Source organism: Abramis brama (genome assembly GCF_963993115.1).
Source record: "Abramis brama genome assembly, chromosome: 21".
Lineage (NCBI taxonomy): Eukaryota > Metazoa > Chordata > Actinopteri > Cypriniformes > Leuciscidae > Abramis > Abramis brama.
The window spans coordinates 26,125,639-26,150,974 of NC_139983.1; the positions used below are offsets into that span (position 1 = coordinate 26,125,639).

Sequence of the window (25,336 nt, forward strand, 5' to 3'; positions counted from 1 at the left end):
CCGGGTAGTTGGAGGATGAAGGAAGAGCAATCGAGCGCAGATCGATAGATAGAGTTATCCCTTATATACAGTATATATCTGCCTGAATCAGCCTGAAGCCTATAACTATATACTGTGTATATATATATATATATATATATATATATATATATATATATATATATATATATATATATATATATATATATATATATAGTTACAGGCTTCAGGCTGATTCAGGCAGATAGATATATATATATATATATATATATATAAGGGATAATGTATATAGCGAGGCGGTTGTTATAGCGAATAACAACCCCGACAGGTCTTGAATCAGCTTGAAGGGGTTGTTATTCGCTATAACAACCGCCTCGCTATACATTATCCCACTTATTACATGGCTACCTACAAAATAAATAAATAATTTGACACAAATTATTGATTTAAAAAGGAGTTTATTGATTTAAAAAGATTGTATTGCTTCCGCTAAAGAAAATAGTCCGTTCCGCGTCCATAGCAACGCTCTGTTTTTCATGGCAACGGTGTGATATACTTCGCACATTGGAATTCAACCAAGGCATGTAATAAGTATATCACACTGTTGCCATGAAAAACAGAGCGTTGCTATGGACGCGGAACGGACTACTTTCTTCAGCAAAAGAAAACTCAACTATTTCCTCCAGCAGCGTTGTGTCGGTTTTGGCTCACAGGAAGCGGTTAGTAAGTCTCTAGATCCTGCAGCCGCAGACAAACTCTGCTGCCCATACTGCTGCCCCGCTGTAGTTTCTCTCCGTCCGCCGGCCACTGGCAAAGGCAGTGGAACTTCCCGCCGAAATATACGTACTCCCGATCACCACTATGTCTTTGGCCGGTCCCATCTGGATCAGCGGGGACCGGTGCAGCAGCGAGGTGAAGCTGTGTTCCTGCCCGGGAGAAGAGACACTGCCGCGGGCCACGGAGAGAGAGAGGCCATAGGTTTCATTCTCACCTGTGAAATGTTATCCCTTGCTGTTATTTTTTATTTTTATTTTTTTCCCATTTCTTTCGTTCTAACATCCATAAGCAGCACAACAGTCTGGCATATTAGTGCTGAGTGATGATCCTGCGACACTGAAGTCTATCTCATAGATATAACATGAGATATAATGACTCTGTCTATCGATATCGATCTGCGCTCGATTGCTCTTCCTTCATCCTCCAACTACCCGGATGTCTGTCACAGTAACTTGAAATTGAATTTGGTGATCTGAATCTGAATTGTGCGAACTGAATGTGAGGATATAAAGAGAGTTGAATTTTCAGTGAGGATCAAATTGTATTGGACTTCAATTCCAAACAAATAAATTCAATTTCAAATTATACAATTCAGATTCAGTTTTTCAATGCAATTATTCAAATAAAAAAAATACAATTTCAAATTATGTGATTCAAATTCAGTTTTCCAATGCAATTATTCAAGTTTAGCAATTCAAATTCAAATATAAACTATTCAAATTCAGTTTCTGGTGGCACATATTTCATAGCCTGGTTCTACCAGACTCTCGTACATTTCATTTGTACAGAGAGTCTGGCCTCTCTCCATTGACAAGCGTTAACTTCCTTGTAGGCGGGTACTCTGTTGAAGTTTAAAACTATTGGATCTGACCAGAGTCACTCTGGATCTGCCATAACCAATTGCCAACGTTTGGTCGTGACGTATGTCAACTCAAACTAGCGCACGATCTCAACGTCATCGTTCTCAGCCACTCCCCCTGTTCGCTGATTGGACCGGTTAAAAATTGATCGGAGAAAACCAAAGAATACACCACAATCCCAGACGGAGTTACTGAAGGAAAATGAAATTGAGCGGAAGTACGTAGGAGGGCGGAGCCAGGCTACATATTTCAGCCCATAGTGGTTGCTTTTCCTTATTCATTAACCCTCAGGGGTCTGAGATCACGCCGGCGTGATCTGCTCGATTTTTTTCCTTATCAGTTGAATTGAGACCCGAAATTCTCTTTTGACTTTGATTTTACAAAACAAGTTTCATACATCAATCGATTCTGTTAAATGTGTATTATTTTTGTGTATACTCACAATAAAAACAAAGTGTTGTGCTTTTTGCCAAATAAAGAAAAATAAACACGAAGCGAGTTCTGCCTTCTCTCTGTCTGTGTAGTCCATTCTGAAACGCGTCCGAAAATGAACTGTAGCTTAGCGAATACTCAGTCAAACAGGCATTCAGACACACAGGCATGAAGCTTGAATTCTCTTCTTTTTAATGAAGTAATTTATATAAAAAACAAATATTCTCATCTTGTGAAATCTGTATTAAAAGAGAGCGATTCCAGTCGACCTCATTAGAGCTAATTCAAATGTAATGTGACTCCGCCCACGGAGAGCGCGTGCTATTCAAACGCAAATGGCTGAGGTAATCCACGCAATCCTGTGAACGCCCCCATCAGCTCGAGAAAACCAAAACACCAGTTTATTCAGAACATTACTTGTTTACAACGCAGCGCTGTGAGGAATAATGACGAATACGAGCTGAGGAATAATAGTAAGTTTTTCCTTCTCTGGTTTCTGTTTATGAATGAATGAAGGCATAGATGCGCGCTGTTTACCACAGCTGGCAAAAAACAATATTACGTGACAGTTGACTTTCAAACATTCACAGATACCTCAAAACAGAAAGTACAAATCCTTTCTTTAAAACGAATTTCGTTTTGTATCAATTGTATCTTAATTTTAATAATTTTTTCATTAACAAATTTCCTGGATTTAAAGTAATTATAGGCTAGCAATCACAACATAAGGTGCTTGAACTGGAGATCATCAACCAGACCGTAGCCTACTCGCCTCACATGTCTAAAAAATGTGAAATATATTTACATTTACAGCTGGTTCTAAACAAAACCATCCAAAACAAAAAAACTATGTAGCCTAATAAATGTGCGTTTCTCCGGTGCGTTCACTAGCCTACTGCGAAGATCGCGAGTCAATAGCCTATCGTATTTTTTTTAATTTTTTTATTTATTTATTGCACAAGTCATACATAAATTCATTCATTCATTCATTCATTATTACATGCATGAACGAATAAAAGAATAGAAAAAAAGGAACATGGAGAAGAAAATCTTATGATACCTGTCGCTTATTTGTGCACATCAGAAAAAATAAATAAAAAACAGCTACTTTATAAATGGATCAACCCCAATCCTCACCCCAAACACCAAATATTTTCAGTAATACCTATCTTTACACTTAATTATCATCATTTTAAGCGTGTGTAAGCCTATTTCATGAAAACAACCTTACAGTCAGGTGAAATATGAAAGACAACATTTTGTTTAGTAGATTTGGGTACAGTTTTTACTGTAGAATATACTGCCTCGTCAAATAAGCTTTTGTTTAGCAATTTCTATATATAAAATAGCCTACTATTTTTGTCAAAAATAAAGTCATCAACTAAGATGTTAGCTGTTCCAATGTTGGCTATATTCAAAGTAATGAATACAGATAAAATGTAGGCCTATAATCTTTTTTTTACAAAGAAAGAGTACACTTGAAATATTGTTGAAATTGTAATTATTGTTGTAATTGTAACCTTTTTAATAAAATAGCAAAACATATTTACAAGATAGATGTAAGCAAAATCTTAAATGGTCCTTGCATTGTGGCTCAGTCAGTTGTCACACCTGAGTGAATGGCTCATTATGCAGAGTGGGTGTAAACCACTCCTTGTTCACGCCCCCCTCGCATATTGGCTTTCCAAGCAAAACCTGTTTTACATCAATTTAAATCAATGTATGGTTTTATGTGAACGATAAAGCAAGACTATTTTCACATAATTTTGAAGAAAAAACTATAGGCGATGATATCCTTTAGTCAAAAGTCTTATTGCCACATATTTAGTATGTGTTTTGTGGCCTTATTTCTGCAACTTTCATTTTTATTTTTTCCAATAACCACGCATAAACATTATTCTCTTAAAAATTCAAACATATACATGCATGTTGATCAGATATTTTGGTAGCCCTGTTTGTGCTATATAGAGTGAATTTACACCTTTGCCATTAACATGTTTATAAATAACTGAAAAAAGCACAAATGTCAGAGCATGTCAGAACACCTCCAGGGCCCAGAAAACAGCTCAGACTCCAGAGGGTTAACTGCACAGCAACATTAAACTATTAAAGTCAACATTGAAAATACAAATAGTACCAATGCATACACGTTTTACCTGTTAACTAACGACACCTTTCATGCATCTCAATGCAGCTTTTCTGTTATGTTCAACTCTAATGTAATTTGAATACATTTTTTGAAAAAAAGTTGCATTTATGGTTCAGTCCTGACAAACCAAACCAAACCATTCCAAACCAAAACAGGCCTCCTTAAAAAAATGAACAGATTTCTTATACTAATGGTGTGGTGTTGTAAAGGTGTACAGATTAATAAAAAGAGGCCTACAAACTGCTCCATCAAAGCATCTCTCAGTTTCCAGCATGCAGCGCACAGCGTAGCTTCTGAGGAGACTCTGGTCTTCTGCCAGCAGTCCATAGCCTCATTATAAATTGAATGGCTCGCTAACCGCCTATCAATGCTATGATATGCAATTCATAGATCCAAATGCATTTGCTATGGATCAAATGTGGATGGATCTGAGATATGAAGATGAAGATCTTAGGGATGAAGCAGACAAACACTCACCAGCCAAAGCAGAAGAGGGCCAAATAGAAGCCCAGCAGGGTGGCAACTACATGCCGGATGAAGGGACTCGTCTTACTAGGGTGCAGGTAGAGTCTGAACCAGAAAGCCGTGACCAGGGCGAACAGCTGGCACACCACAAAGTTCACCTAATGAGAGACACAGAAGGTTAATTTTGAGGTGTTCAAGAAGAAAAGTCAGAAAGCAACACAACTTTCAATTAAAATCATCTTAATACAGACCAAAAAAATTAGAAAGGTTCTTCAGATAAGCCTAGGTCTGTGACTTCAAAAAAGAAACTAATATACACTATAGGATAGGAAAATCAAAACTAATCTCCATTTAATCTTCAAAGGCATGTCTTCAAGTACATCTGGATTATGGCTTTAATGCTGAATTTAAACTATGTCGACATTAACACAAGATAAATACATTTGTGAAAAGGGTAAAGTCATGTCAGTGGATGAGAAGAGGGAATTACATCATAACAAGCTTGAAATGTTCTCTTGGTTCAGAACGGGGGGTCACTGTTTGGCTGCCGACTTTCAGCAGTTAGTTCCTGCTAGTAAATGCCGTAACTACAAAATTACGTGGCGAAAAAAAAGCATCTTCCTTCATCAAAGGCATATACTACTTAACATATACAGTATAGCAAAATAAGAACTTTCAGAAACCCTTCCATATATCCTCTCAGCCTTTGCAAGACACAATGCCCATTGAAATCAATGGATTTTATGACAAGGAAGTTTGGATTTTTCTTCATGGCCAACTACTGCAAAACTAATTCGAAGTGATAAGAAAAGAAACAGCATGTAGTTCACAAACCAATGAAAGTGTTTTATTTACATGATGTCACTGTTTACTGTACAAAAGTCACATCTGGACCTGAACGTTACGGTCTCCTGTGCTTTATACGGCTAATCTCGTAAAGTACAGCTGGCTGCTGAGTTGAATCTTAAGTCTCTCGCTCGCTCTTTAATTTCAGGAATATTTTACTTGCGCAAGATTAGGTGGGTTAAAACTTTTTTTGTGAGCCATCCAATAACTTCATGAGTGCAATAGTCAAAACAATACAGCACCTGTATGGTGACACACTACACAGATGCAGAAACACTAGAGCTCAAGGTCCTGACGACAAATGAGGTATGAAAAGTAGTGAAATAAGCATTTAAATCCAACCCTTCCTAAGCATCGCAAGTATTAATCAGGAGTTTCTCACTGATCATGAGTAGCAAGTGGGTGAGAGCAGAGATATGCTTGTCCATTACCTAATGGACAGTTTATCTCAGTGCTAAAGCTGCTTTTCTGCCATTATGGAAGCTGAGGCGGCGCTGGTTATGTTTGGGATGGGATGATAGATGCATACAGCTTACTGCAAAGTATGTACTGGCCACGTACACTATAACGTTTCTGAAATAACAACCACAGTTAATACGGGCATGAATCCCCTAAATTATCGTTGTGTGTGTGTGTATGGAACGTGACTTAACAATAGCCTGTGTGCTTTAGGTATTCACTATGGCTATCTTGACCAAAGTAATATTACAGCGACCAAAGCCTTTTTTAATCAGATCAGTATCGACAGAGGCGTTGTGTTTTGTATTGGAAGGCTGCTTCACAGAGTAGCGCAATCCAGTTTATGGAGCTGCTAAAATATGGGTCACGATATTTTTGACTTGTAAAGCTTTTGGATTTATTTTGAGCTTGATCTTGTTTGTGTTTTTTCTGGCTCAAACATCTTTCCCTGTTTGCACCGCACACACAGAAGACACATCTCTGATGTGCGTTTAAATACGTCATTGACAACTAGTTGCTCAGTTCTGTTCAGAAAAATATCCCATGGAAATAATCTAAAAAACTATTTTAAAATTATAGTATGCTACATTGTTGACACATGACCTCACAATGAATTGCATGTTTAATTCAGAAAGTTTTGACCAGTTATCACATAGGAGATGTATACATTAATATCTTTAAGCATTTTTTTTATGAACTTTTATCTAAAAATGCCTCCCGTTTTGGCGAATTATGAGTCAATGAGATTTCGGTTCATTCATCACTCCTGAAATGGGAGGTCGATTCAAGAGCATTGCATTGTGTGATTACACTAAAGCACATTTTGCTGAATATAGAAGGTCATACAGGTATTGTTTGTATATATGCATACAGAAAATATGCATAGTCTGCAAAATATACATATTGCAAAAACAGAACGGGTTGCTATTTTTAATATATCCTCAGCTGTGGAGCAACACAGACACATTATATTTCTCCCTGCTGCTCAGTGGCCTTCTGTCTGGCTCTCTTGAGTGTGTGTGTGCTTGTGTGTCTGAGAGAGAAAGAGAGAGAGTGTGTGTGAGAAAGCAAGAGTGAGGTCATCTTTATGTGCCTGCTGCCATGCAAATGAGCTCCAGCTCAACAAAGATACAATCCGTCACCAGCTTAAAATAACTCCGCCTTCCCGACTCTGCACTGTTTTATTTATCGCTCACTCTCCATTCATTTTACTCTAGTTTAGTTCACTTATTCAATTTTACTTGACAGGGACAAATCATGTCCATTACAATAAGCGTGGCCCATTCCATCCCAGTATCCATCTGACACAAGGATGGGCTTGAGTTTTAATAACTTTCAGATATTTTATGCCGGTGATTGATTATGCTACTTGTGTTGTTTTCAAAATAAGCTTTCATTTCAATGGCAGATCATCCGACACATTTGTACTGTAGACTGACAATTACAACAAAAAAAACATATCCCCATGCTGAATCCTCTATATTGAGGATTATATATTAACTATAGTAACTGAGTAACTATATTCAGTGCCCGATCAGAAATGACAGAACATTGCTTTATGGAGTCTAAATGATTAAATTAAACATTTAATTATAATTTTTTTGTGTTTTCAGAAAGCCTTTAGTTAGTAAGCTAACAGCTATAGCCTTTGACAATGTATATCAGATAATATCACCATATAGCTGAAAATAGTCAAATTAAATATTGAAATAACTTTTGTTCAGTGTCAGTTAGCAAGCTGCAGCTTTGCAAAAAATGTAATAAATAAATAAAAATTCATAGGGGGGTACAATTCTGTCATGGACAACAACAGAGTATAACTTCAGTAGAAAAAGTGACAAAAATAAAATGTTCCTCCCTATTCTAAAAATGGCAGAAAATGTGCTGGAAAGAAGACAATAGCATTCAGTTTAGCATAAAACCTTGGGGAATGTTACTGAAACTTCAATCAGAAGGCTTTTGTTTTGTTTTCACTGGTCTATTTCTGTCATTCCCTTGAGACACCTCTCATCCTCTCGGTCCCCTTCAGGTGCTTGTCACTTTCGTTCTGAATCTCCCTGTCTGAAATGTTTCAACTGCTGGAAACGTGTCCTGCCTTGAAAAGAAACCTCACGCATCTCCTTAATGTTACAGGCAGTTATACTGTACAGAAACAGCCATTGTTTTCCAGTCTGCTTAAACAGGTCAACGGTGTATGGCAAGCCGTTTTAACATTTAATTCTTAAAACCTATTTTCATGCTACTAGTACTTATTTTTTTAAATACTAGTATCTATTCCATTAAGTACTAGTACTTATTCATTAGTGCTTATTTTTTAGGTACTAGTGCCTATTTGTTAGATACTAGTGCTTATTCTTTAGGTACTAGTACCTTTTTAAAGATACTAGTACTTATTCATTAGATACTAGTACTTATTCCAATAGTGACTTTAATTATACCTAAGTTGTTAAGAAAAAATAGAACTAGTGCTTATTTTTTAGTTACTAGTAACATTTTAGATCAAAGATATCCTTACCTTAATAGATACTAGAACTATTTAAATAATCAGTATGCAAATAATAAATGTTGAATATTAATTAACCAACAACATATCAAAGAGAGATGACACAGGAAACGGACTGAATTACAGAAGGAAATATAATGAATAGGCAAATGTAATATAGTGCATATATACTCTTATTTTGACATGACTCTCATTCTCAGACACAGATTAATATTCCGAATTTTTGGTTGTAAGGAATTATGAATGCTCACCAAAAATCTCAATCTCTGGATATTGTGGTTGTTTGGCTGGTGGGTATGAACCGGCTTTTGGATCTACTTAAATGTTGTTTGAATTTTATTATTGGCAGTTAAGTCTTTATTATAGCCTACTGTACATTCAAAACAATAAATGTCATATTAAACATACATCTTTCCTCGTGTTCATGCTAACCAATTAGCTATAGATAAACCAACAAAGTCAGTTACTTACGAAAAATCAATCTTCTACACTACAGCCTTAGTTTAGCCTGCATTACCATGTGAACTCTGATTGGATGGTTGAGAGTATGAGTCATGTTTATGTAATGATCTGTTAAAAGAAGATATCTCTTAATATTTTCTTACTAGTTCCTTATGAGATTGAAGATATCTGCAAATTAATAGATAGTAGCTATTCTGTTTTTGATATCATTTAATAATTTATGACTAGTAATTATTCCAATACTGACTAGTATCTTTTTAAATATTACTAATAAGTATTCAATAGATGCTAGTACTTATTTATTGTATACAATTACTTTTCATTCGATACTAGTACCTATTTAATAGATACTAGTAGTTATTCGTTAGATACCAGTACTTATTTATTAGACACTAGTATCTTTTTTAATTGTAACTAGTAACATTTCTTGTCTTACTAGTCACAACTGTTTTTTTTACTCGTCTTATGTTATGACTAGTCAGAAGGACCACTGTAGAGTTCAATTAAAAATAGTAAAATAAAAAGAAGGACCACTGTAGAGTTCAATTAAAAACAGTAAAATAAAAATTCTTACTAGTAACATTTGGAATACATACTAGTATCTAATAAATAGGTACTAGTATCTATTGAATAAGTTCTAGTATCTAATGAATAAGTACTAGTATCTAATAAGTACTAGTAGCTAATGAATAAGTACTAGTATCTATTGAACAAGTACTAGTATCTAAAAAATAAGTACTAGTACCTAATGAATAACTACTAGTATCTAATAAATACGTAGTCACAATTGGAATACATACTAGTCAGAACTGAATAGTTGATATCTGAATGACAGATCCACATTTAAATGCGTTTAAACACAGATTTAAATGGGTTACAAACAAAAGAATAGTTACTGAAATAATTGAAAATAAGTACTAGTATCTAACGAATAAAAAATAGTATCTATTTAATTGGTACTAGTATCTAATAAGTACTAGTATCTAATAATAAGGACTAGTAACTAATGAATAAGTACTAGTACCAATTTAATAGGCACTAGAATCTAATTAATAAGTACTAGTGTCTATTTAATAGGTACTAGTATCTAATGAATGAGTACCAGTATCTAAAAAAATAAGAACTAGTATCTAATGAATAACTACTAGTATCTTTTAAAAAGGTACTAGTACCTAAAGAATAAGCACTAGTACTTAATGGAATAGATACTAGTATCTAAAAAATAAGTACTAGTAGCATGAAAATAGATACTAGTATGTTTTAAGGATTAATTGTTAAAACGGCTTGCCATAAACAGTGGGCCATAAACAATAGCTCATTGGCAGCTTCTTTGTATCCCCCACACTTTCTGTATCACAGGAAGCATTGTTATTGGCAGGATAAATCTGGTGTGCACACACACACACAACTGTAAGTAATTGTGGTTACTTAGGCAGATTTATTGAGATGATGCGCCTTTGCCATTTTTCTATTGTTACATTTCTAAGAGCTCTTTCATAATTGAAATGACATAAACCGGCATTTGTGGTCACTTTAGAGCCATTAAAAAGAACCACAGAATTACACAATTAATCTGGGACATTAAATTCAAATTAAACATAACCTTTCTTTGCTCTAAAATTCACAGTTCACTTTGCTCAAAAAAAACAAAAAAACAACAACAACAACAACAGAGAAGCGCTTGGTGGACAATGATTCTTGTTTTATCAACCAGAAAGCAAAAGCGAAAACTCCAAAGTTATAGCAATGCATGATGCAACAAACATAGACAGTGTTTCCTGAACGATGCAAATGAGCATATACGCATCACCTAAAAGCATTAACTCATTTGTCTCAAAATCGTTCAGTACTGTTTATGCATCAGCAAATCAAGCCAGTAAATAAACGATCAAGTTCACATTGTTTCTCTTCATAGCATGAAAATCATCTGCTATTTAAATTGTGATGTAATCAATGACACTGTTACACTGCACAATGAAGCTCTTACTGTATTTACATTGTGTTTGCATTGTTATTTATGATGAAAGCATTTGTGAGAGTGCAGAAATCATGTTGCAATGATGTGATCATTACATTCACATGATCAACAGAGTGTCTGTCATCTGCTCATTGCTCATAACAGCAACATTTCATGTGATAGGAATAGATCTAAATATAATGCTATAATCAACACTTTTCACGATTTGTTAATCTCGACAGGTGTAATGGTAAAAACGTAGATAATGCATATATATATATATATATATATATATATATATATATATATATATATATATATATATATATATATATATATATATATGTATGTGTATGTGTATGTGTATATCACATCGAAAATACCTTTTGTTTTTCACAGAAGAAAGTAGGGTTGTCAAACCTAGTGGTAATACCGGTACCAGTCGGTACTAAAAAAACTAAAGTTAACCGTACCAGCATTGCTGCAGTACCGGTATTACAGACTGACATGTTCAGTAACCACTGATAGATGCTGTTTTCAAATGCTCTTGTTCGTGTTCGTTTGAGCGCTCCCTGACAGTCAAAGGTTTGTATTTACAGCGTGTTTTTACAAGCGTTGAGCATTGTAGCCAATCACAATCATATCTGTTGAGTGTGTGAACACAATGGCCTCACAGAGGTGCTAGTCAGTAAGTTAGTCAGAATCCACTTAACACTGCTGAAAACGCACAAGGTTTTGTTTTGTTCAACGCAAGTCGCGTATGTGTGAACCCTTTCATTATAACCAACAAAGAGTAATCACGATGTAAATCAGAACAATTAAGACTGCTTTTTTTGTTATAACGGGAGTTTTCACATGAATCCAGAACTTAGTGAGCTTGTGCTTTAGAGATTGACAACCTTAGTGATTCTATAGCGAGGGTTCTTCTCTTTCTTTCTGTTTATTACCCATTCACAATCTGAATACAAGTTTAGTTTTCATGCTGCTAGGCACACTGCAAAGTTTCTGGATTGACAACCATATTTAAATTGGAAACTGTGATTATTGACAGTGATAACCAATGGATGAGACAAAACGGGACACAACTTTTTAAAGTACTTAAACCAACAGTTTTTTCTCTGGTATCAAGAACTGCAAAATGTCACTGGTATTGGTAGCAACTACTGAAATTCTGGTACTGTGACAACCCTAGAAGAAAGTAAGTATGGTTAGGAACAACATGAGGGTGAGTAAATGATGACAGAATTTTCATTTTTGTGTGAACTACCGCTTTAACAGCCTTCCTCATTATAAATTTTCAACACAAATCGATCAGCAATATTTTACATGCTTTGTCTGAGATGCCAAATCTATGAAATTCTTCTTTTTTTTAAAATACAAACATTCATGCTAATTTTTTAGAGTTATGATCACCAGTCTAAATACCATGAGTCTCAGCAGTAAGGACACAGAGACCGAAAGAGAGACAGTGATGACAGATTTTGTCCCACTTTGACTCTAAATCATCTCTCTTTGCAAGCCATCTGGCTTTGTTTCCACAGACATCTTCAGCCTTTCAGCTGAGAGAGAAATATATGAGGAAAGGGACATTTAGGAACATAGAGAAACAGGGAATGACTTACTAAAGGTCAATATTAAGATATGGTCACTGTGTGCAGAGTAAATATCTCAGGGAAATGTAAACCATCCTTTATATTTAAGGGGAGATGTGTACTAGCATGAAGGGCGAGTACTAAGTTCACATTGTACTTAAGCTCAAACATGGGTTTCTAAATGTGACACCATTAGGGTTTGGCTTTAAAAAGGAAAATGACAACAAACATGCAAAATATAGGTAAAGGAAACATATACAAAGACACTCATACTCAATGATTTAATCTAGTCCATAAGCTCCTTAATTCAAAAACAAGAGACAATCAAACATACGCCTTCATGTTGATGTAAAAATTAATCTCGGCCAAATCATTGGCAGTTTCTAAAGTCATTTGTGAAAAAAGATTTCAAACAAATTATAATACCCGCTGTTTAACTCCAGTATCTGTATAATGATGCCTTCACGTGCTATCGGAAATTTCCTACTTCCCACTTCTGAAGTCGTGATTACGAGCTCGTCATACTCAAGTGCTTTGTTGTCAGAAAGAACAGGAAACTTGGAGGACACCAGGTTTATTCTTGCCTATTATTGGGAAATTCTTAAAAGCCAAAATGATATTTAGCGCCCCATTCACTAACAACCATATAAACATTCACTGCGCTATCTAGATAGTCAAGCTTGTTGACAATTCTGGAATTTCGGTCAAATACAAGCTATTTTCGCAGTGTATAAAACATTCAATACTCTTCAAATGAATATTCATATATGTAAATATGCACAACTTTAATGACCAGACAAGGCAATGTAGCTGTTGTGGAAAAAACTAATACCAGTCACAGATGTTCCCCCCTCAGCCATGTTTAAAGTTTATGGCATGCACAATTTGGGTATCAAAATTATCCCTGAGCTTCCCAGTGGATATATATATGCATTATCTACGTTTTTACCATTACAGCTGTCGAGATTAACAAATCGTGAAAAGTGTTGATTATAGCACACGACTTCAGAGGGCTTTCATGTCCAATTATTAACTAGAAAACTAGTATTTATGTTCATTCCGATATCATGTGTAGGACCCCAATTGATGAACCAATGTCTTCTGAAGCAAAACGATAGGTGTGTGAGAAAAGTACTAATACTTTAATACTAATACTTAGAAACAAATGCTTTTGGCCAACTGTCAATATGTTGTCAACATCAGCACATCACACATTACACAAGCATGACATAAGCAAGTTGTGAAACTTGAACAGGAAGTAATGCGGAAGCACAGAGGACCAACACGAGTTCGTTTTGCATGGTTTTTGAACCATCAACTACAGACTGGGATGGGATGTATATTTGGGAAGCCATGAGGCTAAGTAAATGATTAGAGAATTTTAATTTTTGTGTGGAGTATCCCTTTAATTATCTACATGGTTAATTACAGTCATATAACCACATGAGGAAACTATAGCCACGTTTACACCGCAGGAATTTTCCCCAGGAACTAGCGACTTTGGGGTGGTACTCGGTGTGTTTACACCGCAGGAACCAGGGTCTAAATGAAGATCCAGGTAAATATTTCCCCCTCCGAAAGTCCCTGCTTGCGAGGTAGTACTTTTTCAAAGTTCAGGAACTTTCAGGGGTGGGACTTGGGCGCTGAACATGCTGATTGGTTTAGTTCATGCCGCATTTTGATTGATTGACTCCACGCAGCATTTTATTTCAACCACCATTTTTTTTTAAATCTGTTGCGGTGAGTGCATTAACAGTTATTTGCTATTCGAATCAACAATGGAGTTTAAAAAATATGACCGATGGACCGACGACGAGGTTCAGGCATTATTAAGCTTAAATTCAGAGGATGAAATCCAGTGGGAATTGTAAAGTAGCGCACAGTCCTACGTCACTGGAATAATTTGCCAAATCTTCATTGTACCTTAGACTGCGGTGGAAACGCAGACAGCAACAGGTCTGAAAAAAAAAGATCCTCTGAAAAAAGTTCCTGGGACAAATTGTTCTGGGTAATTTTGGTGGAAACGCGGCTTATAACTGCCATATAGTTAAAATAAAGTCTAAAATAGATTTAGTATGAAACTTCAAAATTTCTGTCAAAATTTTAAAAAATTCAAAGTTTAACTGATCGCGATACGCCCATACGCATTCATTTTCTTCATCTGTATCTTTTAACCTTATCTATACTCCTTTAAATACAAAGTGAAACAACATATACTGTAAAAAAAACAGTAGCCTTGTAGCTAGCACCAACAATCATTCACAAAACAGACAGGTGACAAATAGAGTGATGAGGAGGAGCGAGTAGTGTTTTTAGAAAGTGTCTTTGGTCACTGAAATGGAAAATTTACCTGCAAGTCATGTTTACAGTCAGTATTCTTGACTACACTCATATAGTTATGATGTAGCATGGCCTTTGGGGTTAAAAACTGCATCAGGTGCATGTAGGTCAAAAATACCTTAAAAGGAAACGATACATTGAATTCAGAGGGGAGAAAAATGTCATACCACTTTGAGTGGTCTAGCCTGGCAATTAGGTCAAGATATGGTTGGGAACATGGTTAACCAATCAGCTCAACTAGGCAAAATAGGCATGGTGGTCTGCTAGCTTTAACCAGTTTAATCGCTTTAAACCAGCTTGAATCATGACCAGCTGTTCAATTTCATTAGCTTTTAGCAATGGGCTAAAGAAGCTTGACAACCTTTGATACAGACTTTTATGGAAGAGATTATTGGTTGTTGCATTACCCTTTCATGACTCGTTCAGACTTGGTACAACAGCCCCATTTTGGTTTGTCTTAAATAAGGCATCGATTCTGACTAGTCTAAAAACGGCCTTAATGTTCTTTCAGACTGGCAGTTTAATTTGAAACGGGGCACGGTTCGCATGAAAAATTGGTAATGTGAAAGCTGTCATGCGGACCCGGGGGGTCTGAATTCTGATGCACTGGAAGTGTGGCGCGATTCACGTGAATGGGAAAGCAACTCGGACATGGGTTCGCAAGTAAAATAACATGCGCACGCGTTTGAGCCAGTGACGACTTCATTAATTCAACAAAACACATGTAGGAGATGACAATGGTGATGATTTACCGAGAGCACTGGTGTGCACAGACTTCTGTATGTGTGTGTTTGTGGAGGGGGATGGTCTGTGTTTGGTCCCCCTTGGTAGAGATCACTTTCCCGGGGGTAGGGGGTTGGGTGGGTGGTTCCCCCTCGGTAGAGATCACGTTTCCCGAGCGTTGGGTGGGCACTGCAGTTCCTCCTCGGTAGAGATCGCATTCCGTAGGGGAGGTGGGGTGGGAGGTTGTTCACCCTTTGTAGAAAATCGCGTACCGGGTATAGAAATAACTCGGGGCACCACGATACGACAGAAAAGGGCACTTTCGCTTTCACGATTAAAGGGGCAGGGGCACAAGCCCCCCCTCTCTGTGCACGCCATTGAGCGAGAGTGAGCGTGCAGTGTAATCGTGCATGAGTGCAATCCGAGGGGCGAATGAATGGCTTGCAATCCGCTGTCTCCTTCAGACAGCCGCCTACATGCGACGCATATACGGTGGACGCAAGGGTCGTTCACTCTGCTGCATATAATAGCACCAATTAATAAAAAAAGAACAATATAATGACCCGTGTCCTGTTTTCTATCACGTTTGTTATTACATAAGATGAACGCAAATGCACCGGGGTTCAAATCAAGTGAGTGTGAAACCAGACCAACGCTGCAAGGGGCGTCTGAAACAAACGCACTCGGATTCGGACAGTGACAAACATGCCCAGTGTGAAAGCCCGCTTAGGGTGTGTTCACACTTGGCATGTACGGTTTGATTAAAACGAACCCTGGTGCGATTGCTCTGTTGGTGTGGTTCATTTATATAAGTGTGAATGTTACCATCCGAACCCTGGAGTGCACCAAACAATCGGACCACTCGGTCCGCTTCCAAACAAACTCTGGTGCAGTTAGAATAAAAGATGAACACAACATGGATCAAAGACATCTAAACAAAGTAAAAACAGGACATGATGTCATAAGATGCGACCCTAAAAAGGGCAGAATGCTCAAGCATACCTGTTTTTTCACGTCATAGTCGCAAGTTCAGTACAGGAATAAGGACCACGTCTCCTCGCAGCAGAACAGTTTTGACTCTTTTACAAATTTTATAAGCTCTTCGTGTGTCATCATATGTAGGCTATGCAGTAGGCTATGCAAGTTCTGTAGCAAAATGTATCCCTATGCTTTTAGAGTCAGTATCTTTAGATTCAGTTTTAAAAATGCCAATGTGAACACTAATGGCGCTTTTCCACTGCATGGTACGGCTCGGTTCGGCTCGGTACGGTTCGACTCGAAGCGAGCCGTACCGTACCGTACCATGCAGTGGAAATGCGCCAAAAGTGAGCCGTACTGAACCGAGCCGTACCGTACCATGCAGTGGAAAAGCGCCAAAGCGTGCCGTACCGAACCGAGCCGTACCGTACCATGCAGTGGAAAAGCGCCATAAGCGGACCAGGACTAATTTATTTTTATTTTTTTGGTCCACACCAAATGAACCAAGCGAACCGAACTACAAGTGTGACCCTTAGAATTAAATCAAAAGCTCAAAATAGCTAATTCCAATGGGTGAAACGGGGCCATTCCAACAAGTGGCCCTCCAGATCCCCCTAACCTCAAATGTAAGGACATATTTGGCTCACTGGAGAAATAAGTCCAAGTATTACACATTATTTCATCACAGCAGTTAGTTAACAAGCTTTTTTTGATATTAAAACAACTTAACTAAAAAAGTACTGTGGTTGTGCATAAAAACTCGGTAGAAGCAAGTCTGTTGCATGGGCACCAGCTCAGAAAACATGGCAAAAAAAAAAAATGCTGTATGATTCAGACATCAAATTTGACCAGTAAGAGTCAAACTCGGGTACATGTGTCTTCAAAGCGAATTAATAATTAAAGACGCTCACCTCAATAATTCATGGGAATGTAATAGATCACTGATAGTATATAAAGGGAGGTTAGGCACTCCTTTGAGCCCTTCAGTTAAACAGGAGGACATGCACAATCACTTCAAAGCACTCAAATGGTAATCAATATCATGGCAATAAGTGATACTAAACCTAGAGCAATTAAGCTATCTGTGGCACTACCAGTCAGGTAACAATGATAAAGAGCCTTGGCAAAGATTCCTGGCAAAGAGGAGAGAAATGCAAGACACTGATTCTTATGCTGTTTCTCTAAGCTCTGAACCTCAAACTGAATACCGAATCACAGTATTAGAATTACAATAAAACGCACCCTATTCAGATGCGTTTCAGAAAAAAAAGTGAGGTCAGATGGATATTTTTGCATTTCTTTTATGCATCTTGGCATGAAATAGGTAAATAAAAAAAGCATCAACAAACAATTATATAGCATCTTAATCAAACGTTTTGAGTTGTGGTTGAGATACTAACCAAACTTGAAAAAATACAAAAATACATTTCACCACCATTTTTCAAAACCACAACACAAAATGTTTAATTCAAATGATATATAACGGTTTGTTGATGCTTTTTTATTTGCCTATTTCAGGCAAAGATGAAATTATGAACATAATGAATCTGATCATGGAATAACCAAAGTACAATGTCCAAAAACATTGTAATACGATGTAACTTTTTGGAAGGTTTTTGTGTGTGTGTGTGTGTGTGTGTGTGTGTGTTAGATTTTATTTAAAATTAGTACACTACTTGTAAACAGAATTAAATGCAACATGCAGAGAGAAAAGCCTACCAAACCAAACTAAAAAGTCTAAAGTGCAGAATGGCTAAACAAATTCAATTAGTCTTTCAGTTTTTTTTCCCCTCTTCTTCTTTTAAGGCCTTTCACAATTTTATATCAAAAATATAAAGAAGATCCCTAGGACACGTCCACACTATAAAATAAATGCCTTTTATTTGCTGAGCTACACATTTTAAATGATTAAATGATACACCCTACAGCAAAACTGTCTCAATTGTGCTTATGTTTTATGATACAGCAGCTGTTCCATTAACAAAGCAGGAGGTAAACAAAACTTGTTCCATTTGATGACATGTCACAGCTCCACTTGGGCCTCACATTTGGTTTCTAAGCAACCGACTGCTCAACAGAGCACAACTTCGCCAAAGGCAAGCAAGAACGGCTTTGAGGAGGGACATTAAACTCCTCTGACAATTCCTGTGGCAGTGTTGAATGCTGTTCTTTTGAGACTGCCAGTAAGAGGCTTGACACATACTTCTACAAAAGGAGCGATTTGGATCTCAATCTCCCATAACCCTCATATGAACTTTAGGGACCAGTTATGGAGAAAGTAACCACTTCTGGATTTCCAAACCTACTGGAGAGTTATGTCAGCAATGATGCCTGCCAGAATATGGGCACTTCATCACCTTCTCACACAGATTAGACAGCAGCTCCAGCACAGTTGCGTCATGTTTTAATGGGCATCATAAATAGGTAGATAGCTAATGATAGCAGAAGCCAGAGTTTATCCGCAGAGCATCAATGGTAACGAACAGACACAGACACTCAATAAACAGAAATCACACACACATAATTACAGAATAAAAGATTATTGAAGATACATTAAAATGGAATTTATGTTAGCTGATATTGGCTTATTATGGCCAATACCGATCACCAATAATTTAATTTTTTTGCATTTGAAAACCATTTCAAATGAAGCAGCTAATTAATGAATAAAACTGACAAAATATACACATTTACACAAGATAGATGTTGTTTAAAAGATTCAAATTTGGAATTTACAAAGCCCATATGTAATCTAACCAGCTCTTAACTACTTAAAACTGCTGTCAAATTAGAAGTTTATAATCTACTAAAACATCTCAGCTAAAATCTAAGATTTTCATGACACTATTATTGTGGCCAAAAGAATTCATGATAACAAGAATATCCAATATCCAAATAAAAACTAAATCATTTTATGCTATCAGTTAAATTCATCTTTAACTCTATTTTGTGTTTTCTCTTTTTTTAGCCTATGAATTACACACTTCGATACAACAGTACTCTAAAAAATATCGATATTCGATACCGTTTTAGATATCACTGGGAAAACTGCCATATAGATATTTTAATTATTGGGTAATTTTGTTGCAATATCTTACACACCGCACAGGGAGGCATTATTTGAAATTCTGAACTAAATTTACAAAAAAAGACAAGCAAACAACTATCAGTAATAAAATAAGAACAAAAACCAAATTGACCTATGGCTAAGCCACGCCCCCAAACGCGATGAGCCAATCACAGTGCGCATAGCTAACCCAATACACTCGGACATTCTCTACTTCCACGTCCATGGAAATGCATTGCAGTTAGTCAGTTTTAATTCGTTTTTATCTGTTTTTCTTGTCATTTTAAGTTTAAAATGGTTAAACGGTGTGCATGGGGTACATTCAACTCCAACACTAGGTATCCTGAGAGGCTGTGAGACGGTGTGTATTTTTTACCCTTTCCCAAACCACATCTCAACCGAGAAGTGTCTGCTCTGGATTAATTTATGCAGTAACTTAGACCACAACACCAACTAAACGTGGATAAATTAAACAAGGATGTCTACATCTGTTCTAAGGTAAGTCAACAACGTATTTGAACGTTATCTTTAACATCTCTAAAGTAACGTTAGCCTTCTAGCTGTGTTGCAGTTTGACAAGAGTACAGTTTGACAAAAGCACATTGTTGTGTTTTACACAAATATAAGTAGGCTAAACATTTTGCAGTTCCTGTATGAACAAAATGGAGTATGTTTTTATGTTTCCACTGTTCGATTGCGATCAGGCCGTGCCTCTCTCTCTCTGACACACACACACACACACACACACATTCCAGCATTGCAATCTTGACATCGCAGCCTGTTCATTATACTGCGTTCACACCAAACACGAATAGAGCGTCAAATTCGCGCGTATAAAGCGAGCGTTTGAAGCGAAATAGCACCAAACTATAACGTTTACACACTGACCTGTAACGTTAAATCTTTGTCTGGAGCTGAAGCATTTCATCGACCTTCTCAAAATAAAATGATTAATATAACCCTCCAATGCATAGTTAAGGCCCTTTTGGTGACTTTGAGATGATATATAATCCTTCTGTCTCCAAAAATCATCAATTGCCTCCTGTGAAATGTCTCCAACTGTGACAGCTGCCATAGCGCCTGTTACCGAATGTTGACTGTTTGTCCGAGTGAGTGGAGGGGGCGTGGCTTAGCCATAGGTAAATTGCAAACGATAGCATAGATAAATACAGGAATATAGAAACAAATAAAATAAACACGCTTTAAGTTTATCAGGTGAACTAAATTTGGTACTAGCGAGCTGTTTGAGAGGCAGTTTTATACGTGCAACACTTATATATAGATCAGTGGTGCACACACTTTTGTTGTGAGCATGTAACCTGCGGGAATGGGTAAAATTTATGCGCAATACCCACAACCCCACTCCGAAATTCATACCCTGTAACACCAACACTTTTCAACCAGAGCAAATTATATGTGTGAGAAAGAGGAGGCAGGTGTGTCTGTGTCAGTTCGCCACTGGAGAGAAGAGAGATGGTATCGGTGTATAGATACTGCAGAAAAGGAGTATTGAATCGTTTCAGATATTTCAGTATGAATACATATTGAAATATCAATATTTCTGACAACACAAGTGGAGAGGTAAAGAGAGAGTTTGTAACCATAACTGTGCAAAGTGACAAAAAAAAAAAAAAAAAAGTGTATAACACTGTCTTTTTTACAGAATCCAAAATACACATGGAGGAGCAAAGTAGAGAGAATCGCTTTCGACTGTTATCTTCTTCGACAACATAATTTTGTGCGACAGTAGTAGCTTTTTCCATTTTATGATAGAATGTTGGAGCATCAATCAGATAGTTATAGTTACTGCACTGGATTATTTACGATATTATCACATATAGTATTAACATGATATAAATTAATTTGTCTAATATAATTTTTTAATAAAAGCAGTAGAGTGCGACAACTCAAATTTTTTGTAATCAAAAAACGGCAGATAGAGTGGCACAAAATTACTTTCAAAACAACGCTAACGCAAAACAACGCTAAAAAAACAGCAATAACTAGCATCTGTCGACACGTGCACACAAAGCAACAACGGGCAGACAGAATGCAAGAATGCAACACATGTGAACAGCCTCTAATATTTTGTCTTGTTTTCATTATTAGCGAAACTTAAAAAGAATACGAAAAAAATTACATATCGTTACAGCAGAAGATTCAGACTGACAAAGTAAGGTCTTACCATGCCTGTTAAAAAACAATGTTGCAAACAAGTAAAAAGTTATTTATAGTCATTAGCTAATAACACGTCATCAAGATATTGCAGCACTAAAAGAAACTTTGAGAAAAAGAAGAAGTCAAAGGTAATGATTATGCAGAAATCTACTTTCTTTAAAGAACAAGCTTGTCAAGTCAGACCAGCCAAACTTGCGTGTGGCACCTGTCGTTTCCCATGGGAATCTACTCTGTAATTCATTTCGCACATGTGTTACTCTCTAGCACCTCCAATGCAAATATAGCAGTCTGCCAGCAGATGCCTCCTCATCTCTGCTCCTGGACTGAATGCATTTCTTCCTGATTTACTGATTCACTTGGCAATCCATCTCTAAAATAGGTCCCAGCAAGTCAGCAAATTCAACTTTACTTGCAGGCAGAGATAAGAGGCTAGTGTGCCAGAAGTGTTCCCAAGATAAGTCACATTTCCTCCAGAGCTTTGCTCGAGCTAACCTCTTAGAGACAAGTTCCCATGTTCAGTACAATTCATGATATAGCCCGCCATATTCATTTCTATTCGGTCTTTAAATGTATAATTTATAGTCAATCACGTTAGTATTGCTAAACAAAACAAGGAGCTCATGTAAATTTAATGAAGGATTGCATATAAAAAACTCTTATGTTTCGTTTTTCCTTTCTCCAGGCTATTCTGTAACGAGGACAGTGGGGGGGGGGGCAAAAAACACAACAAAAGGCATCCTTCCACACAAAGCCAATATTATGCTAAGCAGTAAACTAGTCCAATTGTTTAAATTTTCTAAAGATGGGTTGTGCTTGTCCTTGAAAGTCGTCATCATGCTAAGGTAGTTATGCAAGTTATTAATATTATTATGAATTATTATTATATTAGTCATGTAAGGAGGTTTCCAGGGCATTGATATGTGATTGGTAAGATGTTTTGGGTGGTATTTAGCATTTTTTCTATGCTTAGTGGTGGCTTAAAGGGTTCACTCCCAAGTTTCTATGATATGGCTCAGATCCCTCCTTTAATGCAAGTCTAAGGGATTTTTTTTCAGCAGATTTATCATCCACCAAGTCTGAACACTGCTTGGTATTATTCATTCAAGTTCCTCACATCTCAGAAAGCACGTCTTCATCTCAATTGCCCAGATTTAAGAGAGGTCTACAATTTCACTAAGTAAATGTTTATACTAAACTACAAATTAGATTATCCAAATGAAGAGTATGTGGTTCATTGGCTCTGTATAAAGGCCCAAAATAGAGACAGACAGAAGCAGGTTGCCTTCTAAATTTCATCCACAAGGAGGAACACTGAGAGACTGAGAACAGAGAGCAGCCGAGGCGGGAACCGACTGTCTGCTCTAGTTGAACATCAAACACGGCTTTTCCAGCCAGACTCAGTTGAGAAGAGACTTACTGCATCAGCAGCCAGTGGATGCTTTAATTTCTTATACGTCCATGGAAGCAGAGGAGCTATCAGATTCAAAAAGGTAAACAAATTTAAAAAGTACAAAGGAAGTTTTCTTGTAGTTACGTCGCAACTTCCAAATTCCCTCATGTTTTATGTCCAGGAATGTAATTATACAACTGCAAAAACTGCTGAATTTGGAGCGATCTGCTCAAACTGAGCATCAGAATGGGGAAGAAATGTGATTTAACTTTGAACGTAGCATTGTCTGAGTATTTCAGAAACTGCTTTTCTAACTGTCTCTAAGGTTTACAGAGAATAGTCAGAAAAAGAGAAAATACCCAATAAGTGGCTGATCTGTGGGTGAAAATGCATTGTTGATGCCAGAGGTCAGAGGAGAATGACCGGATTGGTTCAGCTGATTGGTTCAGCCTACTCTACAACCGAGGTCTGCAGAAGAGCATCTCTAAATCCACAACACGTCAAACCTTGAAGCAGAAGGACTACAGCAGCTGAACACACACCAGGTGCCACTCGTGTCAGCTAAGAATAGGAATAATTCGCATGGGTGTGTGGGGGATATTTTCTTGGCACTTTCTGGCCATCGTTTACAGCACAGCTGCTGACCATGTTCAACACTTTATGACCACAACATACCCATCCTCTGATGGCTAGGATATCGCACAATGTCACAAAGCTCAAATCATCTCAAACTGGTTTCTTGAACATGACAATGAGTTCACTATAACTCAAATGGCTTTCACAGTCACCAGATCTCAATCAATAAAAGTACCTTTCGGATGTGGTGGAACGGGAGATTCACATCATGGATGTGCAGCCGACAAATCTGCAGCATCTGCGTGATGCCAATATGCCATCATATCAATATGGACCAAAATCTCTGAGGAATGTTTCCAGCACCTTGTTGAATCTATGCCACAAAGAATTAAGGCAGTTCTGAAGGCAAAAGGGGGTCAAATCTGGTACTAACAAGGTGTACCTAATAAAGTGGCCAGTGAGTGTACTGTATTTGTGCTGTAGAAGCCAAAAGTCAGTATGATTTTAGCTCATTTAAAAATATTATGAATGCAAATTTGCCATATTCCCAGAGGAAAAACTAAAGGATCATGTGACACGGAAGACTGGAGTATGATGCTGAAAATTTAGCTTTGCCATTACAGGAATAAATTACATTTTAACATATACTATATGTAAATACATTTTTAGAAATAGTTTTTACTGTATTTTTAAACAAATAGAGGCATATAGGTGAGCATAAGAGACTCTTTTCAAAAACATTTAAAATCCCTTTAGAGAAATTTAATGGGGAAAATACTTCCAGACCCCAGGCTGATAAAATAGTGCATGGACAATGCTCTAAAATGAAAAATAAGCAACAGGGAGCATCTCAGACGCACACATGCTGTAATGTCCATTGTCCTCCTGTATATAAACCTATAGCTGTAGAATCTAGACCGAAGGAGCTTCAATTGATTTCAAACACTTCACCAGACACAAAAGACTCCTGTCACTGGCAGCAGGCTTCGGCTACGTCCCTTTATGTTGATCGAACGATCACAGCTTCCTTGGTCAGCTATAAATAACCCACCATTCAAGCATGCCTTGCATGACAAGCGGCTGCTATTCACCCTGCCTCAAACAGAATACAAAACTAGCCGAACAGCTAGCCAATACAAAACTCTCACCCTACCTTACGGACACAACTGTCTAGAAAGAGGGGATTATTAAAAAAGAGCCTCTGAGATTTCCTGTCAATTTCAACACCTCATTTTGGAAGCCAAAAAGTAAAAATGAGAAAACCATCCACCATTAACATTAATGAAATGAGGAAAATGCAGCAAGAGGAACAAGACCACATTTGTTGAGACACATGCAGTATGACTTGTCAGTTCTCCAATGTGAGTTGCAGCTGATGAGAGTGCACTTATAACTACTAGACACATGTAATGTGTGACCAAAAAACCCCAAACTATTCATACTTTGCACGTGATGTCACAAATACTGGCTGGCGGGCAAGAACGTCGTTCTCCAGCAACGAAACCCAGTATCTTGCCAGGACGTCACCAGTTTTACTATACAAAAGTTGGTGTTTTGAGGTGTAAACGACATGCCAGATAGTTGTTGTGCGATTGGATGCACT

General features: G+C 37.2%; 1 protein-coding gene across 1 annotated transcript in view; it reads right to left on the bottom strand.

The window, feature by feature from the left end:
* The window catches only part of mboat2a (membrane bound O-acyltransferase domain containing 2a), a 64,502-nt gene that overhangs the window by 30,589 nt on the left and 8,577 nt on the right, over window positions 1-25,336 (bottom strand). The window contains exon 2 of the mRNA XM_084097765.1: window positions 4,675-4,820. Coding sequence (XP_083953891.1) covers window positions 4,675-4,820 — 146 coding nt within the window. The remainder of the gene's footprint in view (window positions 1-4,674; window positions 4,821-25,336) is intronic.